This window comes from Pistacia vera, unplaced genomic scaffold, assembly GCF_008641045.1.
Source record: "Pistacia vera cultivar Batoury unplaced genomic scaffold, PisVer_v2 Contig435, whole genome shotgun sequence".
NCBI classification, from domain to species: domain Eukaryota; kingdom Viridiplantae; phylum Streptophyta; class Magnoliopsida; order Sapindales; family Anacardiaceae; genus Pistacia; species Pistacia vera.
Window position 1 is genome coordinate 441,128 of NW_022196263.1, and position 21,947 is coordinate 463,074.

The 21,947-nt window shown below is 33.8% G+C and overlaps 3 protein-coding genes across 5 annotated transcripts; 2 read left to right on the plus strand and 1 right to left on the minus strand.

The window, feature by feature from the left end:
* Positions 1-438: 438 nt before the first annotated feature.
* On the plus strand, positions 439-4,482 carry LOC116143957. The gene is made up of 9 exons (XM_031429405.1): positions 439-770; positions 978-1,153; positions 1,437-1,615; positions 2,099-2,383; positions 2,476-2,534; positions 2,636-2,672; positions 2,777-2,848; positions 3,168-3,489; positions 3,789-4,482. Exons 1-9 carry the CDS (start codon positions 656-658, stop codon positions 4,218-4,220), a joined length of 1,677 nt encoding a protein of 558 aa, XP_031285265.1. The 5' UTR covers positions 439-655; the 3' UTR covers positions 4,221-4,482.
* A 5,350-nt stretch (positions 4,483-9,832) lies between these two features.
* Positions 9,833-12,929, plus strand: LOC116143959. Its single transcript, XM_031429410.1, has 8 exons — positions 9,833-10,206; positions 10,602-10,945; positions 11,174-11,245; positions 11,807-11,874; positions 11,954-12,107; positions 12,204-12,284; positions 12,370-12,459; positions 12,592-12,929. Exons 2-8 carry the CDS (start codon positions 10,691-10,693, stop codon positions 12,673-12,675), a joined length of 804 nt encoding a protein of 267 aa, XP_031285270.1. The 5' UTR covers positions 9,833-10,206; positions 10,602-10,690; the 3' UTR covers positions 12,676-12,929.
* Positions 12,930-15,168: 2,239 nt separating this feature from the next.
* LOC116143952 (sulfhydryl oxidase 2) lies at positions 15,169-21,917 on the minus strand. 3 transcript variants are annotated; one of them, XM_031429400.1, is made up of 12 exons: positions 21,590-21,917; positions 19,601-19,625; positions 19,428-19,520; positions 18,964-19,145; positions 18,765-18,834; positions 18,596-18,664; positions 18,441-18,514; positions 18,147-18,300; positions 17,474-17,514; positions 16,142-16,288; positions 15,609-16,052; positions 15,169-15,414 (listed from the first exon to the last, which is right to left on the minus strand). In XM_031429400.1, the coding sequence occupies exons 1-12, from the start codon at positions 21,805-21,807 to the stop codon at positions 15,393-15,395; spliced, it is 1,539 nt and encodes a 512-aa protein (XP_031285260.1). In that variant the 5' UTR covers positions 21,808-21,917; the 3' UTR covers positions 15,169-15,392. The 3 variants fall into 3 exon arrangements, with proteins under 3 accessions (XP_031285260.1, XP_031285259.1, XP_031285258.1); XM_031429399.1 differs by having other exon boundaries at positions 15,561-16,052; XM_031429398.1 differs by having other exon boundaries at positions 15,169-16,052.
* Positions 21,918-21,947: the final 30 nt, after the last annotated feature.

Consider the following 21,947-nt stretch of genomic DNA (forward strand, 5'->3'; position numbering starts at 1 on the left):
TTTGTTAAAATTCTATTTAATTTCCAAAAATTTATGAGAAACCTAAAATCTCTACCAACTTATTCAACTACACTAAAATTAGTTTTAACAATTAGGACACTCATTTATAATTGGGTCGATAATTAGTTCGGTTTGTGATTCGAATATAATTTTTAATGTCTAAAAACACGTTATATCTTATTTCGGGTTTTAGAATTATATTCGAAACTCCTTTTTTATAACATTTATTATAATATTTATTTTTCGTTTGATTAAAATTCTATATCAAATCGGTCTTAATATATTTTTTTAAAGATTTGTTTAATTAAAAAGGGCAATATGAAGTAAATATAACCAAAAAAAAAAAAAAAAACTAATTTTTTTTTGGAAGTGCTTATTAAATAAGTGCTTTTGGTTAGCATGTGCTTTTGCTTAACTTAATGACGTCTTCTAAAACACATTCACTCATTAAACACACCCGCCTTTATAGTAACCTCCTCTTCGTCATGTGACTCACTCTTTGTTCTCTTTCCTTTTCTGTTTCAGCTAATTCATTCCCATTTAATTCTCTCTCAATTTCTTGATTTGGTTCGGTTCTTAAGGACCAAATCTTTATGATGATTGAGTGAGAAAACCTTCGGCCTTTTTGTTTGTTTGTTGTTTCATCTCAAATGAAATGAAGATGGCTACTTCTAGCTCTTCATTCTTCGTTTTTGTTCTTGTTTTTTTGCCTTCTTTGAGCTCTGTTTCAGCTGATGGACCCCATGATGATCCTGTCAAGTTCATTCTAGGTTTGTTGCCACTCTTTTGGTTTCTGGGTTTTTGTTAAATCTTAGTAATGTGTTGGGTTTTGTAATCTTGGTTCTGTTTGGTTGCCGAGAAAAATATAAGGAAAGATGAGAAAAAAAGATACTTTTTTTTTCTTTTTGAAGAAAATAAAAAGGGAAATTTTAAGTATGTGGTAATGATTTGATTGTAATTTGTTGTTGTGAGTGCAGGAGAACATAATTTAGGAGCCTGGAAGAATGAGATTTATGCTTCTGCAGAAGCTCCGGGGCCAGCTCCGCTAGAGTCTCTAGTGTTGGCAGCAAACAGGACCAAGAGGCCTGACATTCTTAATCGGTTCAGGCGATATCGGGGCGGCTGGGATATCACCAATAAGCATTACTGGGCTGTAAGTCCTGCATTTTCTGTGTTACATTCTAGTAGTGATTTGATTAATCCGCCAATGTTGTGATTGCTAGAGTAATTGTTCACACATATCACATTGATAAGGCTTAGATTGTGAAGAAAAGGCTAAAGTAATCTTATGCTTAGAAAACTTTAGCATAAGATTGAGTATATAAGAAGATGAATTGAAGGAGGAAGTTGCTTGGTCATTTGATTTTTAGATTCCTGACTGAATTGTGAGTTAAGAGGCATGAGTGACATAAGTTTTCTGACCATTGTGTATGCAGTCTGTTGGATTTACGGGTGCGGCTGGCTTCATTCTGGCAGTGTTCTGGTTTGTTTCATTTGGCGTGGCTCTTGTGATACATCATTTCTGTGGATGGAAAATAACGATTGAAGGCGAAGGATCAGCTCGATCGCAGAGAATTTGTTTGATCTTGCTCATAGTGTTCACTTGTGCTGCAGCGTAATCATCTGAACTCATGCTTCTTTTTTTCTTTTCTTATTAATTTTTATACCTCAAGTATAATGATATTTTCACTGTAATGGTTGAAGTCATTGATATCTGTCAGAGACTATGAGGATTCTATCTTGTTTTACATCTTACTTACTTTTTACCTTCTTCATTTGGCCCAACTTCCAGAATCATTTAGATCGAAACCTATTCCAAAAGTCTCCTATGGAGATGTGTGCTTTCTTTGGGAGTTTACTATCTGTGTTCATATGCCTTGAACTGTGTACATGGAGGTGGTGGCTCTTAAAGCCGAACAAGATTAGAACAAATATGAGAGTTAGAATCAGTCCTATTCTAAACCCGTCATGCCTTGTTTTTTTTTTTTTTTTTAATTATTATTATTATTTTATTTTCCTGTTTGTCACATGATAAATAATCTCTTGAACTGCCCTCTTCATTTATTTTGCCCGCTAATAGATTATCCTTTATCACCAGGATTGGATGCATTCTTCTCTCGGTTGGGCAGGATGAATTTCATGGTGAAGCTTTGCGTACTTTAAAGTATGTTGTAAACCAATCAGACTACACTGTGGAAACCCTGAGAAATGTTACAGAGTATCTCTCCCTAGCAAAGACTATTAATGTGGCCCAGATTTTCCTTCCTTCTAATGTCATGGATGACATTGACAAGTTAAATGTGGATTTAAGTACTGCAGCAAATACTCTGAATGAGAAGACCAGTGAAAATTCTGCTAAAATAAAAAAAGTCTTCAATGCTGTGTATGCACTTAAAATCTTGATAGTATTACCTGAAATGGAATCTATATTGGAACTAAAAATGTTAATGGTCAGTTTTGAATTTGTTGTTGCAGGCGATCTGCATTGATAACTGTAGCAGCATTGATGCTTCTCCTATCCCTCATTGGTCTTCGTATGTATTGTTGAGAAATCTTATTTAACTGATACTTGTATTAATTTTTGTCATCAACTCGTTTATTATGTACCACTGACTTTTTTCTTTTTCGGTTGCAGTCCTCTCTATCCTTGGGCACCAGCATGCAATTCATATGTAAGTGCACGTGGTTGACATGTTTTCTACTTTAAGCACCAATAAGCTCCATTTTGCTGGATGATTTCCATATCTCTGCCTGATGTTTCAGTATATTGTTGCAGATTCATTGTGAGTGGATGGTTACTAGTGGCAATTACATTCATTCTATGTGGAGTATTCGTAATCCTTGACAAGTGAGTGTTGGATTTCTGATGGGGATCTCTATAAACTTGTCTACTTATTTGTGAGTGCAGATGAAATAAAAAATTTCTAGCTTTTAAATTGTCTTCTTCCTAAAGTTCATCGGTGTGCAATGCTCAATATTTCTACTTTTCGAAGTTTCCATGATCCTCGAAACTAAGATAATGCGATTTTGGATGCAGACATTTTTTTTTTATGTTTCTCTACTTCATTTTATGTTTAGATGAAATGTGAATTCAGTATGTATCCATTCTTACTCTTTAGATCTCGTTTGCACAAACTGACAGGAAAATTGTGTTTTTCATATTGCAGTGCAGTATCGGACACCTGTATGGCCATGGGTGAATGGGTAGACCATCCTCATGCCGAGACTGCTCTGAGCAACATTCTTCCATGCGTTGACCAGAAAACAACAAACCAAACTCTCATTAAGAGTAAACAAGTCATCACTGACATTGTCAATGTCGTCAATCAATTTATATATTCTGTTGCCGATACAAATCCATCTCCAGATTACCAGTTTTATTACAATCAGTCTGGACCTATGATGCCTGCACTATGTTACCCATATGACTCTCAGCTACAAGACCGTCAGTGTGGGCCTCAAGAAGTCTCTGTAGCAAATGCTTCTGAGGTACGTTTTATACATGGATTTATATTTAATGCTTCTCTTTTCTATTAAAAAAAAAAATCTACATCTTGTAAAGACATATTTGGGTGCTGCTTGATTTATTCAATATACAACACTGGAAGACCCTTATTAAGGTTATAAGGAAAATGAACTTAAACATTTATGAAATTTGAAACCTCACTCGAATTATGCACTGAATGGAAAATGAACTTAAAACATTTATGAAATTTGAAACCTCACTCGTATTATGCACTGAAGCAAAACAGTTTAGATTAACTCAATTTCTTCATGGTTATCTTCAGGTTTGGCAGAACTACACTTGCAAAGTTGATGCATCTGGGCTGTGCAGGACTGCCGGAAGGGTGACCCCATACTTCTATGGGCAGTTGGCATCGGCCGTGCAAGAAATCTATGCTCTTGAGCATTACACCCCACCTTTACTCAGTCTTCAGGATTGCAATTTTGTCCGGGACACATTTCAAAACATCACCTCGAACTACTGCCCGCCATTGGAGCACTATCTAAAAATTGTAAATGCAGGATTGGGTTTAATCTCAAGCGGAGTCTTGCTCTGCCTCGTTCTTTGGATACTCCATGCGAACCGCCCCCGAAGGGAGGAAGAGTTTGTGAAACTATCCTTACCAATAAAATGCATAAGTGGGATTCAGAAGAAAAATGTTAGCGAATATAGCAATAATCATGTATCAAGGCCGAACACTTCAAGTGAAGTCTAGATGTTGTAGTATACAATTTAGTATAAATAGAAAAAACAGTTGGTTATTAATCCTGAGTTTTGCTGTAATCCCTATTAGGGGAAGGAACCAAAATGGGGCGAAGCTCCATCTTGAGTTGTAGGCATATTATAGCCATTTCTAGTGTACTCTGTTACCTGTGTATAGTAAAGTAAAAGCAATTAGTTGTTAATTGGTATGCATTAATCTCTTTCCCTTTTGTGGGATTTTGGCTTTATCTTCTTCTCTATTATCATTAATAATAATGGCTCATGGGCTAGAATCTTTGACCTATTGTTTGTGATTTTGATATGCTTTCCACTTCGACAAACTTTTGCTAATGGAAATGCAATCCGAAACAGCAGATGAATATGAATATGAACAGAAGATGTACTCATTCATAGCATGCACAAGAAACAGAACCAGAAACTCTTTTTGTTTGTCAATTTTCAGTAATTTCAAGAGGCCTAAACAATCTTAATGAAGACTGATTCAATCTATAAGATCAAAATCTCAAACAAGTTAAATATCCTAATGAAGTAACAAAAAGGCCTTAATCCGGAGCATTAATCTGCTCATGAATCTTCGAAGAAGCCGGTTGATTCGCAGCCATTTTTTCTTGCCCCTTTGGCACCACTAGAACCTCAGGAATGCCATGAACAATCAGCCAGTCACTGTAATACACATCTGGATTGGTAAGCTCTACTCCATTGAGCATCAACATTCCATCTTCAGATCTTGTCACACTTACTTAAACCCCTCCAAGAATGTCCCGATCACAAAATCCCCCCCAACATCATCATCAAAACCCACCAATTCACTCCACATAACCTTGCAATTCACAAGATGCCTAAACAACAACGATGAGTACTCACTCACGTTTACGATGTAACTCATCAAAGCATCATCATCAGGGGCAAACAAAGTCAATAAATTAGTAATGTTATTCTTTTTATTAAACCCTAGCAGCTGTAATTCAAGAAATGCCGCTATGAAAGAGTAACCTTTTGATCTTAAAACCTCGGGAACGTCCTTAAACGCACTCACAAACGAATTAAACGACACCCCACATTCAAGACTCGGGTTGTTTTTGGTATTCGTGGTGGGGGCTGAACCGCGATAATTTGGGTTGAAAAACTCGTCTATTCCGAAGATGATCAACGACCCATCATCGTACAACGGCGAGGGGTGAATCTTGACAGCGTTAAGAGAGACTTCGCCGTCGTTGGAAGGAGAAGAAGTGACGATGAGGGAGTGGTTGGGGGATAAAGTGGGGATTCTTGAGTTGCAAGGTTGCGCTTTGAGGGAGTGGAGAGTGAGAAAGAGAGGGGAGCAGTGGAGTTGGAGGATGGAGAGCGAGGGTTGGCCAGAGGCGGCGAAGGCGGCGTCGGAGGGAGCGAAGAGGGTGAGAGAAGAAGAGTGAAAGTGGGAGTGAGGGTAAGAATTTGAGTGGGAATGTGAGTGTGAATGGGAGGTGAGGGTTCTGGAAAAGAGTTGGAGAGTGAGAGACATGGAGAGAGAGCCGGAGTTCGAGAGGACGTCGGCGGCGCAGTGGATGTGGGTGGTGTTGGTGGTGGTGGTGTCAGCGGCGGTGGAGAGATGGAGAGGGAGAAGGAAGAGTGAAATGAAGAAGAAGATTAGTTTGGTCGCCATTGATAAAGCTTTAGATTTTTGTTTTCGTTTTTGATTTTCGCTTCGTGATTGTTCTGATTTTGTTACGCTGGGAAGACGGTTGGTTTTGGCGGGAAAGGTTGAAACGTGGAAGGGAGAGATTGGATGGTGCAGTTGGGGAATTGTAAGTTCGTTGTGGAGGGTTGTTAGGCAGTTTTTTTTTATAAATTTATAGTGTCCGATTTAGCCCTAATCTTTTATTTGTCTAAAATTCTCTGTCACAGCCATATAAAAATTCTTGTGATCGTATATTCTTTCGAATGTATATGTATCTGCTCAATTAGGATAAAATGTGTACAATAAAATATGTTTATATATTATTTTCAGATGTAGATCCTGAAAATACTTTTATCGATAGATTATAATAAGATGCTACTATAAATATAATACTAAAGTTATGCTACCATTTTATTGAAAACATGATAAAGTAATGCTACGGACATCGAAATTTTACATCGAGTTTTTGTACCGAAGAATATGACAACCAGTTAGACAAGACTACACTGGAGTCTTTCGTGAATGAACGGCCATCCAAAATTTATGGACGCCTGCCCATATTTAATGGACTCCCGTTCATATTATATGGACAGGTGCCTATTTACTATATAGACGCCTGTCCAAAAAATTTTAAAAGAAAAATAATGGACGCCCGTCCATCTTATATGGACGGGTGTCTATTTACTATGGACTGGCGTCCATATAAGATGGACACTCGTCCAAAAAATTTTAAAAGCAAAAAAATGGGCGTTCGTGATTATTGGACGGCTGTTTACTTATAATGGACGCTTATCCATGAGAAAATAACAATGGACTCCCGTTATATATTATGGATGGGCATTCACCTAGAATGGACAGGTGTCCATCCATTGTTTGATTTAAAAAAATGTACAACATTTGGTCTCAATCCAAGAAGTAAATGTCGATATCTTCATTAAATTTTTGTCTATATTCAAAGTAATTGGACAAGTGTTATAAGAATAAGGCACTAACTCAATTAGGATTCATTAAATAAATTTAAAATTTAAAATTTTTCAATATTAAAAGATGGAACTATGGACGGTCCATAAATAATTTAGGCCAATTTTTTTTGGTTTAAACTATGAACGGAAGTCTATTCTAGGTGAACAGCCATCCATACAACATGGATGGGAGTCCATTTCAAATGAACGGCTGTCCAATAACAATGGACGATCGTCGATATTTGATGGACAACCGTTCATTCACGGATTATTTGTTAACGTGATACGTGGCTCGTCTGATTCAGTGGATACATCGTTTAATATAAAAATTCGATACAAAATGTCGGTGTTCATAGCATTGTTCATAAAAATTCTTTTGATTGTATATTCTTACGAATTTATATGTATCTACTCAATTATGATAAAATGTGTATAATAAAATATGTTTATATGTTATTTTTAGATGCAGATCCTGAAAATACTTTTATCGATAGATTATAATCAGATGTTACTATAAATATAATACTAAAGTTATGTTACCATTTTATCGAAAATATGATAAAGGTTCATTGGACTATCATCCAACAGATTTTTGGTAAGGTACCTAAAGAAATTTTATATTTAAATAAGATATCTCAATTTTATATCCATTAAACTGCAAAATATCAACGGCCGAAAACTTATACCTCAATTTAAGTCACAAATTAAAGTAAAAGATCTTGTCCATATATATGTAGATAGAGAGAGAGAGAGAGTTATTCTCTAGCCAGGACGTTTTAATATAAATGAGAAGTTAAAGGTAAATATATATAAATGGTGACTTAATTTTTTTTTTTACTTAAAATGGTGACTTAAATTTTCAGCCTTTGAGTTGAAATAATCTAACCGTTGATAAATGAGAAGTTAAAGGGTAAATATAAAACACTTTTTATTCCTCTATGTTTTGCAGTTGTATATAAAGAAAAATGTCCAAGTTTTTTGGAAATTTACTAAGTTATAGGGCGTTAGTTCTTCGTTCAAGATTTTTTCTTTCCTATTGACTACTGAAAATCGATGAATCTTTAGGAGTAAGAGTGTTTGGAAAGCGAGAAAATAGAAGGGAAAATTAATTTGTCAAAGATATTATTGTTTGTTGCATATTTATTTAATGATGAGGAGAAAAATTTAATTAAATCTAAAAGGGTAATCAAGTGGGCTTAAAATATACCATGAAAAGATAAATTCATATATATAAAAAAAAAAATTAATTTCATATATTATAAAATATTTGTGAGACCCTTAAATTAAGGTATATTGGTCCTAAGCAATTACCTAGTACTAAATAAAGCTTTTGACTGAAGTTCTCAACTCTCTATAATTGGTCATGGGCCTCATGGGGCTATATATTTTATTCATGAACTAGTACATTATTGGAATCTTGGTTATATTATTTTAATTTTAAATTAATCAAACATTATTAGCAAAATATATGTTAAATAATTAATTAGTTGAACATAAGTACACAATAATGTACCCAACCTTCAGGATAATCCAATCAAATTATTCAAGACCTAAAATTGGTTGATCAACCTCACCTTATTTCTTATTAAATCATTTACAGATTAAATTAATAATATCATTTTATTAATTATGGTCAAAGGCTGATCAATCAAAAATTGGGTCTTTTCTTAATAAATAAATCTATTAACACTTTTATTTACTAGACATGTTGTTAATAGAAAAAAAAAAAATATTACAAGTAAATTATACAAAAATAATAATAATTCTTTAATAAATAAGAATATTAGGTATTATGGATTCAAAAAAATATATAATTAGAAACAATAAATAATAGAATTTTAAAAATTAAGTGCAACTATATTAAGATGGAACTTTGAATATGTTATATTTTGCTTTATTTATTTTTCTTTTCTTTTTGATTATATATAAAGAACAAATCATTTGGACATAATATAGAAAAAATTGGTCAAGTATAGTTTATTCATATTTTGACTTTTAAAAGTGCATTAAAAAACATTTAATATGGTAATGAAAATGGGAGAGAATTATTTAAGACGGTTTTATTTAATTATTTTGACAACGAGAAAATATATGAAAAAATTGTCATAAATCAAAACTACGAAAAAGAAATAAGTCTGTATTTTTAAAGATGAAGACGTATGTACAAGAGAATATATATATATAGGGGCGGATTCAGAATATATTGAGGGTGGCCCACCCTCACATTAAAAAAAAAAATATTAATATGTAATTTTTTTCTTTTTGTGATAATTTTGAGTAGGAAAACAGAATATAAATGTGATGTGTAATTAGATTTTATTTTGGTCCATTTTAAGTTTTAATATAAATTTTTTGACCCGCTACTCTATATATTTATAGATGTGCCCTATTGGAGGATAAAACTGACTCCTCTATGCAAATGAAAAGCAAAGAATAAATAAAATAAAATAAATTAATGCATGGAATATGGTTCTCCAATAATTAGTTTTGCATTGTGGTGGTTGTCAACAAAACCAATGAATGAAGTAACCAACTTTTTCTTCATTTGATTTTCTTGTCAACCAAACAGATCCGAGAAAATCCATGTGGATCAATTCTCACCAATTAAATTAAATTCAACTCCACCCAAATGGGTCAACCAAGCAAGCATTTGGCTCACCAAATAGTTCACCAATTTTGATTTTTTCTTTTTGGTCAACCAAATTGGACATGGTCAAATTGGAGGGCTTAACCAATTATTCAATTTCAATTTCAATTACGCTATTTATCTAATTATCTATCTTAGTTTTGGATATGTCTTACTTTATAAAAATAGATTTTGTAAATAGATAAAGATGAAAAATATTATTGGATAAATTCCATTGAAAAACCAAAACTTTCCCAAGAAAATGGACGAGAAAAGAAAATCCCATTACAAAATGACAAGAGCGTTGACGTAAGATGGTGGCAATGGTGGAGCTAGCTCGTTTGCCGCTAAAATCTGTTTAATATATTTTATTTTTTGTTTTTTGTTTTTTTCTGTTTTTGTCTTCAAGCTGATACAAACTCACAAAGCCGAATCCTTTGCATACATATATAAATATATATTACAAACGCATGGCATGAAGAAGAAGACACAAAAACCAAAACCCAACGAGAAAACAGGAAAGTGTTTTTGTGCAACAAAGAAAACAAAAACATATATAATCATTGGTATTTCTGCTGCTTTTGATTTGAGTTTTCTCAAAAGGCAAACACTCAACCTCTTGCTTCAAGCTTTCCAAATTGAAAAGAAGATACATAAGAAGATTCAACCACAGAAAGAGAGAGCTTTTTCTTAACTTGGCTTAGCTTCAACAAATTAATACGATTCTCTCCTTGTAAGTCTCTTCTTTCTTCTCCCTGTTACCTTTGTATCTTTTGTTTTTTATTTTTTATTTTAAGTCATAAATAATCATCCCTTTTGGCTTTTGAAACTTTTAAGCCTTGTGTTTCTGTAAAGTACTCTTTCTTTTGGCATCTGGGTTCGTTTCGTTTCTCATTTTTCTGTGCGTTTTGAATGTTGCTCCATGTGTTTTTCTCAATTGGGTTGTTGCCTTTGTCTTCTGACTGTTGGCTTTTACCTGAATTGGGTTCAGCCGTTCAGCTTTTAGTGCTGTTTTATAAAGCTACTGGTTTCATTGTTCGATCTTTTTGCTCCTTTTGTAAAGCTTTTTGTTTTCTTTTTTCTTTTTTTGTAATTTTCTAATTCTTGTACATGTTTGTTGAATTTCAGGAGTTAAAATTGAAAGTAAAGAGCTTGATCAAGGAGTTTTAGTCTTGAATTTGATTGAATTTCGTTATTGAAGAGGTGTGAATTTGAACATGGGAGATCATTTTGTTTTGCTGGTGGATCGGTTGCTGACAGAATCCACTCTAGAAGCTGCAATCGAGAGCAGAAATCGGTCTCTCGAAGCGGCGAAATCAACAGTTGATGACTCAGAAGTCGAGAATTTTCCCCAGAAGATTGAGTTCAGAGACATATCAACTCCAGGGAAAGTGGTGGAGTGCAGGATTTGCCAAGATGAAGATGAAGATTCAAATATGGAGACACCTTGCTCTTGTTGTGGCAGCTTGAAGGTTAGTTAATTAATTCCATTCAACCACAGCCTTCAAATCAAAATTCCCTTTCCTTTTCAGCTTCTTTTAGCAGCAAAATTTTGACCTCAAGACAATATGAGGCCTTCAATTGTTTGTTTGGATTCATGATTAATGTTTTTAAACTGCAAATTGCATCATAATTTTCTTGGAAAAGTTTGATTTCCTTTGCAGGATTGATGTTTCAATTTGCTGTGTTCATTTTTGCAGTATGCTCATCGCAGATGTGTACAGAGATGGTGTAATGAGAAGGGTGACACCACTTGTGAGATATGCCACCAGGTAGGACTTTTTAATGAGTTGATGTTCTTGAATTCCATCAATAAATTGGCGAGTTTGAACGAAATAGAGAGTAATACGGGAACAAAAATAAACAGTAAACAAACAAACATAAACAATAAAGAGAGAAAGTAATATGTGCGATTTGTCCTCGTTCACCTAATGTAGACTACGTTCAGTAGAGTCAATATTATTTCAATACTGTCTCACCTCTTTTGTTTTATAATGAAGTTTGTTATCACTCATTACAAGAGAAAAGTGTGTTTAAGTTTAAGAGATTAAACCTAATTTTACAAAGATTCCTATTCTTAAGCCCAAACCTAAATAAAGAATTAACAACTTAAAGAAATGTTTGTACATGGAAAAAACCCAAAACCGTCTACGGGCTCGAGGTCGCTGCCCCCGCAACCCCCGCCTCCCAATGCGTCTATGCAAACCATGAATGTTGAAATGGTTGACAACTCCAACAGAGTTATCATTTTTCTTTCGATTTGTAGTTCATTAGCTTCATGTTAACTTGAAAATTGAGCTGTTAATCAATGTTAAATTGTGTGAAAAATGCAGCAATTCAGGCCTGGTTACACAGCTCCACCTCCCCTTTTCCAGTTTGGACACATTCCATTGAGCTTCAGGTAGTTTTTATTTACCTCCACTTCTTTCTTTTCCTTAACAACTTCACCAATAATTTTCTCTGACAATATTTCAATTCAGGGGAAACTGGGAAATCTCCAGGAGGGAGTTGAATAATCCACGAATCATTGCGATGGTCTCAACTGACCGGAATTTCCTGCATTCACCTACCTATGATGACTATTCAGCTTCGACTACACGAAGCTTGATCTGCTGTCGTTCATTTGCTCTAATCGTAAGTCCCTCTCTCTCAGCTAACTTTCGGAAACTAGTTCAAGGAAGATTTCTTGAAATTTCTGATAAAAAAGATTGATTTGCTTCTCTTCTGCAGTTCATGATTCTTCTAATTTTAAGGCATACACTTCCCCTCATACTTAATGGATCCAATGAATTTACCTTCCAATTGTTCTTGGTAAGACTACATTTCATCACTCAGATAAACTTACAGAAACTCATACTTGCAGAAAATTCATTCTAAGTTTTCTCATTTCCTGCAGATTTTGTTTCTTCGAACCCTCGGCATTGTTCTTCCAATCTATGTCATGGTACGAGCAGTAACTGCTTTTCAGCGCCACCGCCATCAACCTGTAAGTTTATAACCAGTGACCTTCTGCATTTTCTCTGCAGTGTTCAATTAAACAATCATACACATACACAATACAAAACTCAAATGCTCATTTTAAGTTTCTTTGTTTGTTTGATCATCTGGGTAATCTTAGGAGCCCCCAAGTTCATCGTCGAACGAAGAAACTCAACATTCGACGACCCCTCAGCCGCATGCCCAGATCCTTCATGTCATCTAAGCAATGGTTGAATCATTATTGGCTTGTGATCAGCAGCATTTAAATGCATTATGACTCACTGCAGAGTTCTGGTGGGGATTTTAATTAGCTTTGCAAAGAAAAAGATTGTAGGGTCAGAAAAAAAAGTTATGCCATTGTACATAGAAACAATTATACTATGACTACCAAAGCAAGCAAAATCAAAAGATGAAGTGTAGATTTGTAAATGGGATAGTGTAATTGTTTGGCAACTGTGAAAAAGAAAAAGAAAAAGAGAATAAGTATATACAAATTAATGGAGAAAGCAAGCTGTTTTAGTTGCCTACACACTGTTTACTTTTCTCATTTGCTTTACCGGTGTATTATTTGGAATAAGATGACAACATCTTCTGTTCAGAAACAGGGTGAGACAATAAAGACTCTTGAATGTATTACTCAAAAGGTTTTGAGTTCGATTCCCGTTAATTGGTTAACTTCAAGACTTCGGGGGATTAGTCTTCCACTGGAGGGTTTATCCAGTCGTTATCATAGGGTCCCGGGGAATTAGTTTCCCACTGGACACTTTATCTAATCGTTAACTTCAAGGCTTCAGTAGAGGTGCATCTAAGCTGGCACATACACCCTTAATTACCCAAAAAAAAAAAAAAAAAAAAGGCCCTTCATTCATAAATATTTGCTAAAACTTATTTAAAAAAAAAAAAAATGTTTTATAAAATAACAATAGGAAAAAGTCCATTCTTCATTTTTTTTGTAATCTAACATAAAATTCAAAATTTTGAATTGTATTTTAGCAATTTAAAATTTTGAGCTGTGCTTTAGTATTTGAATGTTTGTTTGATATATTATTTAAAAACTGTTTTCAGATTAAAAGTTATAAAAATTGAGAAGATGACTTTTTTTTTTTTATTGTTTGATTTTACACTCATGTTAAAGATTGTATATGAAAATTATTTTCTAAAACATTTTAACTCGGTCGACTTAACCACGTTCATAAGATTTTTTTATATTCCTTATTTTTTATAAAATAAAAAGAACAGTATTTAAATGCTGTATTGAGCAAACCTCAATTTTGAATTTGAAGGTTTTAAAGTTAATGGATTGCTGCATTCAAGAATTAACTGTAACATTCTTCGAGAAACACATGTTGCATTAAGGAGTGTTTATTAAGCTTATAAATCAGAAAATCAAACTCATTTGTTTGTTTGTAACTTTTTAGGGCTTATAAGCCCAAAAAAATAAATAAATTGGGGAAGAACTACTTTTTTTTTTTTTTTTTTTCTTGTTATAAACACTGAGTATATTTCCACATTACTTCTATTTAATTTTAAAATTTCATCATATAAAATAATTTAGTGTATTTTTGGTCATTTTAATAATAAAATGTACTTATAAACACATTTTACCAAATACGTAAACTACTTATCAATCACTTATAAGAGTATCTCTAAAGGACTTTTTATATGACTCAAACTCTTTATTATAAAAAATCTATCCATAAAAATAAGAATCCAACAAACTCTTTATCTTTTAAATATAAATTAAAGAGTGAATTTGACTCTTCACATTTAGAGAGTCAAATTTCATTCTCTATCCTAATTGTAATTAATAAACTACAAGTTTTTATGTATTTTATTTATTAATTCTCTTTCAGTTAAGTCTCTTTCATAAAAATAAAAAACATTTTTATTAAATTTAAAGAATTCATTGAACTTGAATAAAAATCTTATTCTTTATATTTAAAAATTAGCAAAGATGTTCTTTATTTATATAAAAAATGCTCTTTAAAATAAAAAACATAATTGAAAATACTCTAAGTACTTTAACTAAACACGTAAGTACTTCAATTTCAAATGCTTATAAACTTAAATTATCTTATAAATACTACTACTTATAAACTAATTTTCATAAACTCGGTCAGACTCTCACTTATCCAGCAAGCTGACATGTAAAATTTACGGAGACAAACTCATAGAAATTCCCTGCTAATGAAAAGACGTTTTATGGTTTTCAATTCATCCAACTCCACCATACCAGATCTTACACATTTCTAACTCCAATCACAGCGCAATGGTAACTGTTAAGGTCCATATTCATGGGATAATATGCCCAAACAAGCACCTCAGGTTTAAGAATTTCCTTCTTCCTACTCATCGTGGTACTATACCATCAATACGTTCATCAAATACACTAACTTATGTAAATATACCTATGCAAAAAGTCTTTCTCCGCATTATCCAATCAATTAGCACAAACGGAGACAATTCTCAGCACTTCACTACATTTGGCAGAAACACGTTAGAAAGTAGCACACTGGTTGAAATAGAATCAAAGATGAAAGAGAAAATCAATAAGCATACTCAACTACAACTATTTCAGTATTTGTTCATCCAGTTTTTCCATTACAAACGGAAGTATTTTTGCATCAGACGTGTACTCACTCTTAATCAATAAGCTCTACTTCGATGAGCCATTGCAATTAACCATGCTCCACCGATTAACCAAATACAGTGTAAATTAAAATAAGTGAACTCTTATCCAAAATTAAGATTATGATATGAATCTGTACAGTCCGAAATTAAATATTTCAAAATCAAAAGCTTAATGAGCAAGGGGATACAGAAGAGGACCTCAAAACGGCCAGTTGGTACAAGGTTGTCATCTGGATTCCTATTTAGAGCCTGATTCATTCGGCTGGGCACCTTAAGGGCTGTGTATATGGTTTTGTCGTTTAAACAATCTTAGTTCCAACTTCTCCTGGGCCTGAAATTTTGCGGAATGAAAACACATGAGAACGTTTACCTCCTGACAACCAAAACCTCTCTAAATTTATCTATCAATCCCCTTTTTTAATTCTTATTTCTTTTTTCTTTCCATTTTCTTTTAATATTTTTAAAAGAGCTCATTACCCTCCTAATTATCATATGTTCTTTAAAGAGTGTAGTTGGTAGTAATACTTCCGATTCTTCTGCTGTGAACGCCAATAGCAAGCGAGTGCTCCAAATGCACAGCTAGCAAGAGCAATTGCCAGTGCAGCTCCCACAGGTACTACAACTGCATTTGTCGAGACCACCAAATCTTCTAGAACTCCATCGATACCCTCGTTCCTTAGAGCATCCTTGTCCTTATACAGAGATACAAGTGTTTTCCCATAATAACTAGACACGAACTTGAATACTTCATCCTGGTCCCAGTCAATCTGATTGTTTTTGGTATCTCCTTTGCTAAGAGAGCGATAACATGTAGAGCAAAGCTGCTTTGGAGGCCAAATAATCTTTGGGAACTTGGGATCAGCAGTCTTTAAAGATGCTTCTATCTTCATTAATCTCTCGTTGACTTTATTATGTGCACTCCACAACCAAAGGGAAAAATCACGGGTTTTATTGAAAGGAGTTGTAACACTGAAAATCAATAGTAATCAATATCAATGAATCAATGAAAGGAGCTTTGAGTGTCAGAAGAAAAAAAAAATTATTCCATTTGCTTTTACCTTGAACACATGTCATAAAAATGTTGACGACACTCCTCACAGAGAAAGAAACTGTGGATAAAATCACATATAGCTGTAAATGTAAACTGGCTCTCTCCGTCGTCAACTCTAACAGAGAGCGAATGCAGTAGAACCCATAAGCCACAGCTGCAAATAATATTAAGTAATAATTAATAACTTAATAAAACATTTCAACTAAAGGGAGCCCCTCAAATAATAGCCATGTTGTAAGCATAAACTTATGAATAGGTGATAACGCCCAAAATTAATAAATAAAAGAAAGAAAGAAAAAGAATGAAATTACATTACAAATACTGTAGGAGGCAGCATGACGATAAATGGAGTTAGCAAGCGTTTACTTTCTATTCTTTTTCATATATTCTAGGAAAATTTTAGCTAAATTATGGTTTGCCAAAGAAAGTGAAGCACCCACCAGAATTTAATTTAAGAATACTCTACTGGCTATCAGAATTCACACTTACATAAAAGTGCATATCTATGTGTGTCTCCAAGTCTGTATAAAGAAACATGAAGACCTCTGCTTTGTTACTCATCACCACCTTGAAATGTTCACACCAACAATATGCCAACACATGCTTATATATGTATCCTTTTTGTAACAATGGAAAACAGAAATTTGCCTTTCCCTTCTACTCCATTTCTCAAAAAACTTCAGAAATGAACCAGTTGGTGGCCCAGCCTTGTAGTTCCACAACAACTAGTCATAAACTTTCACCTTGTGTCAGCTCATTTCTCTTATCCAAACACCTAGACAAGTGTTCATCATGTCTATGCAGTAAATTGGGCTAACTCTCCATGTCTTCATCATGAATTCATGAGGGAACTATCACTACTTGATGTTTGCATCATATATCTTTTTTAGAATATGTTTTCATATGGCCCTATGAGCCAAAGCTCAGATGGAGTAATTATGGCCATCCTGCTTATATAAGACGCTTGATAAAATCATAACAGGTATATTCTAAGAGCGAACTCCATTAGGTAATGTCTCTGGTTCGCAAGTAAATGTAATAGGAAGATTCTGATATAAAAAGGCATGTTTTATTAGAATAAGATATCTTCAAAAAGAAATGTCAAAGTTATATTTGAAAGACAAAAATTCAAGCTCTTATTAAATACACCAGAGAAATGACTCAACTAGAGAAGACACAGAAATTTACATAAGATGGACATCACACCTATTCACTCTATGCATGTATATCCTTCTCTATATAAGCATATGACAGGGTTTATTCTAAAAGATTGATAACCTAAAATTATCTGAAAACTAAAAGGATAATTTAATATGGCTTGAAAAAGACAATCAATTACCTGAAACCCCTTGTTTCATTCTTGCTGCCACGGCAAAACATCTACAAAAGAATACCCAGAGCATGCCAAAAACAATAAATTATTTTTTTCTCACAAACTTATTCCACAAAATCATAAAACAAGAAAATAATCAAGAACTCTTGTTCTAACAATCCACAGTTAAAGACATCATACTTCTCAGTCACGTCATCAGTGGTATAATCACATCCATACATGTTGATGTTCATAAAATATGTCATTTCTAGTATCCTTTTTTATTTCCAGTAATAATGTGATCATATTGATTTAGTTCTAAAATAAAGTTAACAATTATAAATTCCCAAGCACATTTAAGTAAAACAAAATAGTATGAATTGAACTCTGCCAAAGCAGTAGACAATAAGAAAACTTCTCTTTTCTTTTTTCCCTACTTTTATCAGATTTGAAGAAAAATCCCTTGAAAATTTAAGTTAAACAAAATAGTATAAATTGAACTCTACCTAAGCAATAAACAACAAGAGTACTCTCTCTCTCTCTCTCTCTCTCTCCTTTTTTCTTTTCTTCCCTCTTTTCACAAAATTTTAATTAAAACCTAACCTAACCTGACCCCTCTCCACTCTTTAAACTGGAACTAAAGCCCAAAGACCAATGCTTCAAATATACGCAGAGCAACAAGGTGCCTTTGGGTACTTACCCAATATCCACGAGGAACTTCTTTTCCACAAATTTGGAAATTTCCCAGGGCACTCTTCCCATCACCAATGACAACTTCCTGTCTATCAGATTGCACATATAATGAGGACAAGTCATCAAAATTTACCAGTACTTCCGCACTTCCCTTACGACACCTGATCCAAAATATTCAAGAGTAAAACAATGAATGAGGCAGAACCAAAAAAAAAAAAAATAAACAACAAATGAAAGCAGCAAACAGCAAGAAGCACCGTAGTTTGCAAAAAAAAGGTGCACAATGAAAGGTGAGCTTTACCTCCTTGAAGGATGATGAGCCACTAAAATCTGAAGGAATCTTATTAATGCACCCCTAGTTTCAGATTTAATCATCTGCAACATGATATTCATTGAAATCATAATTGCTAATAAGCAAAACACAAACAAGTATAGAACCCAGAAGCAAATGTCTACCTTGTGTGCTAAAATGATGTCAAAGGCAGTGGCTGTTGCCTCCTCAATGTCATATACAGCTCGAGCAATCTTCAAAGCCATCAATGCAGTAGTTAGTAACTTGAACTAAAGGAGAAGATTTTGTTTTTAATATTTATGAAGCAAATTTGGGCTATGCTCTCAGAAAGACCTGTCCAGGGTCTGATATATTTGATGGAAGAGGCTCGTTTTCGTACTTCTCGTCATCCAAGGCGTATGAGCTGCATAGGAGCATACAAATATAAATGAGAGCAAGGTTTGAAGCTAATAATCACAGATTGCAAACTAGAAAATAGGATAAAAAATGTTAGTATAATTATATAATAAGCAATAGCCGTAGATACCCATACCTGCCTAATTGCTTATTGATCCAGTTAAGCAAGCGATCAGCTGTCCGTCCATCATCAATTTCACATATTTCACTTTTATCCTGTTTAGGTTCCCAACCACCAGATACAAATCTAGAAGGTGGGCCCCAGAAGAGCATAGGATAATGACTCACAGAAAACTTATCACAAAGTTTGGTATTTATCTGTGCTGCCGAAAACAGTAAAAAGTAAAAGGGAAAATCACTAAGCCATGTCTACAATATATCGAAGAAATGTCATACAAAGTAGGGCAATGAAAGAAAATAAACTTTAGAAAGAGTGTGGTAAGCAAATGTCATTTTACATATGCTGAAATCTTATCAAAGAGTTTGGCAGTCAATGATACAGGCCATGAAACATTTCTAGGAAAGAAACAATTCCAGGACTTCAACTTCAAGCACATCATACCCGAAGGGAAATAAATTAAGAAGACATAGCAGAAATACCTTCGATGCACAGTCTACCCTAGTCATTAATATGATACCAGGATGTACTGCATTAGGTCCAGTGAAAAGCCTTGCAACCTTCTCATAATGCGGCTGCATAATTGATACTCAAGTAATTAAATTGTACCCAATATAAATAAGATAATATCAAACAAAACAAACTAATATATTACCTTATAATTTCTGCAAGCAGGACACCTGAAAACCAGCATTGCACGAAAATTTACATCATATATCATAACATTGGCACAAGTAATATTGTAAATCAAACAGCAAATGTCATTTTTAATTATTTTCATTATCCTAAAATGATATTTGCAATTTGTGGAAACAAAGTGTACTGACTACAATAAAGACATAGGATACAAACATGCCAACTTCCTGAAATATAGATTCAAGGATATAGTTTGTATGCCTGTGCATGAATTTATCAAGGATAAATGTCTTACAATTTTTAATTGTTTGTAATAATAATCTCAACTATAGGGCATAAAACCATTAACAACAGTACAGAGGTATAGTTGCTTAACAAAATGGGATAATAATCTTGTTGTGCTGTCCATTTTTTAAGAAAATAAAACAGATGGATGTAGCATCCAAACAGGTGTTAAACATGGGTAGACACAGCAGTTGTGTCCAAAGAGTTGCATTCCACATCATGACAGTAAAGCAACCAACAAATTCTAGGCATCAACTGAGGAGCCACATAGGCTCAAGTGGACCTCTAAAGGGAGAACAGTTACTGCCATAAAAGAGCTCTTGATGTGTTAAAAATCTCAAGCCTGTGTAGGCGACAATGTGTTAAAAATAGGAAAAATCACTGGGAAAATATCCAAACTTTCAGGTACCATAAAATGGAAGAAACTGTTTGGATGCCTTCATTGATGCAAAAAATGGAATGACCCCAGCTATAGGAATTTTTTATTTATTATTGCAAAAAGGGTAATAAATATCAATCACTTGACTATTTTGGCTCCATTTCACATTAAAAGTATATTTCACTACTAGTTTGCGACAACAGGAGATTGATAATTATTCTGTTTCTACTTTCATATTTTGATTAAAAACAGAGAAGCTTGTCATTTGGTAAATAATTCCACAATTCATAGTTACTCATATGATGGAAGCTATTTCCCTCTTTTGTTCGGGACCGACTTCTTGGAAAACAAGCCAGCTGTCCACATATAATTTACTTCATATATGCAAGCAGTTCTTTAACATACATTAATGATGCCACGGCTTTTCACCGATGTATATATCAAATAACTAAATAACATCTATTTCTTAAAAACACTCTGAAGTGATATATTTCTCAAAATTAAAATATTGAAACACATTGATAGCATAAGATTCGCCATAATTAGCAACAATAATAAGAGGTTAAACAGCTCTATTGAATCTTAGCATATAATTATGTTTAGCAAGCAAATGTTTAGAAAGTATAATTCAACAGAATGTTATATCAAAATTTACATACAACTCAAAAACACTTAACAAACTGAATTTTGTATAACAAAATCTTCGGAAATGCCTCATAAGAGAATTTTCAAATAGTTTCCCAAGATAAAAATAATCAAAATACGTCATACTATAATTTTGGAAAGGAGAAGAATTTTTTTAGCTAAACACTACTTTCTACTGACTTTACAGCCTCATTTGTTACAATCCAACATAGATTTTACAAATATGACGTTTCATCGCATAAACGGGACACCACCGCATGCGCTTTTATTCAGTTTCGGATTCATAAAAACAAAAAAAAGGGTTTGAATGCAACTAAAAAATGCCCCCCAACAACCCAAAATCCACCACATGTCACATTCTTCATGTCACGTTCTTCCAATATCCGAATGTACTAACATCCCAAATGAACCACCAATTTAACCACTTAAGCTCTTACGAAAAGTCAACCCACTACTCACGAGCCAACATAGACCAACCAAATGCAGTCAATGCTAATCAATTAAGCACCTTCCTATTACTTTTTAGTTACCACAGTTTCACTCTTGTTCTCAACCAATTAAAGCCAAACACGGTATAACTAAAGTGATTAATTTCATCATAAATAGTTTACAGTGAATAATCCGATAAATAAACATAATAACAATATCATCATCAGATTAACTAATTAATTAATTAAATTATATTCAAACGTTACTAACCAATGAGCGAAGAACTCAACGACGGCATAAGTAGCCGGAGTATCTCTGAGGACGGCGTCGAAGTTCGTAACGTTCAAGTCGACGGCGTTATCGACCTCTCCGTTACTAATTGATCGGAGGATCGACCGCGATCCCGCCGAAAACGCCACCGCTTCGCAGACGAACAAAAGCAGCAGCAACAGAAGATTCAGAATCAGAATCAACAGCTTGTGAGACATGAAAAACTGAGAGAATTTTTCGTCGATTCGATTGGATCCGTTTCGCGAAACAGTGAAACAGTTTTTTGTGTTTTTAATTTCCTTTTTTTTTTTTTTTTATGTCTTGTTTTTTATTTGTTTCCGACTTTCCGTTATGTGGA

Bases quoted from the DNA above. Each gene is read 5' to 3' on its own strand.
- LOC116143957 (XM_031429405.1), top strand. From the start codon at position 656: ATGAAGATGGCTACTTCTAGCTCTTCATTCTTCGTTTTTGTTCTTGTT. The intron at 2,384-2,475 runs GTATGCACTTAA...TTGTTGTTGCAG, and splicing joins AAAAAAGTCTTCAATGCTGT to GCGATCTGCATTGATAACTG. The intron at 2,849-3,167 runs GTGAGTGTTGGA...TTCATATTGCAG, and splicing joins GTATTCGTAATCCTTGACAA to TGCAGTATCGGACACCTGTA.
- LOC116143959 (XM_031429410.1), top strand. From the start codon at position 10,691: ATGGGAGATCATTTTGTTTTGCTGGTGGATCGGTTGCTGACAGAATCC. The intron at 11,246-11,806 runs GTAGGACTTTTT...TGAAAAATGCAG, and splicing joins CTTGTGAGATATGCCACCAG to CAATTCAGGCCTGGTTACAC. The intron at 12,285-12,369 runs GTAAGACTACAT...CATTTCCTGCAG, and splicing joins TTACCTTCCAATTGTTCTTG to ATTTTGTTTCTTCGAACCCT.
- LOC116143952 (XM_031429399.1), bottom strand. From the start codon at position 21,807: ATGTCTCACAAGCTGTTGATTCTGATTCTGAATCTTCTGTTGCTGCTG. The intron at 18,515-18,595 runs GTAGACATTTGC...ATCATGTTGCAG, and splicing joins ACATCATTTTAGCACACAAG to ATGATTAAATCTGAAACTAG. The intron at 16,289-17,473 runs GTAATTGATTGT...TATTATTTGCAG, and splicing joins AATGAAACAAGGGGTTTCAG to CTGTGGCTTATGGGTTCTAC.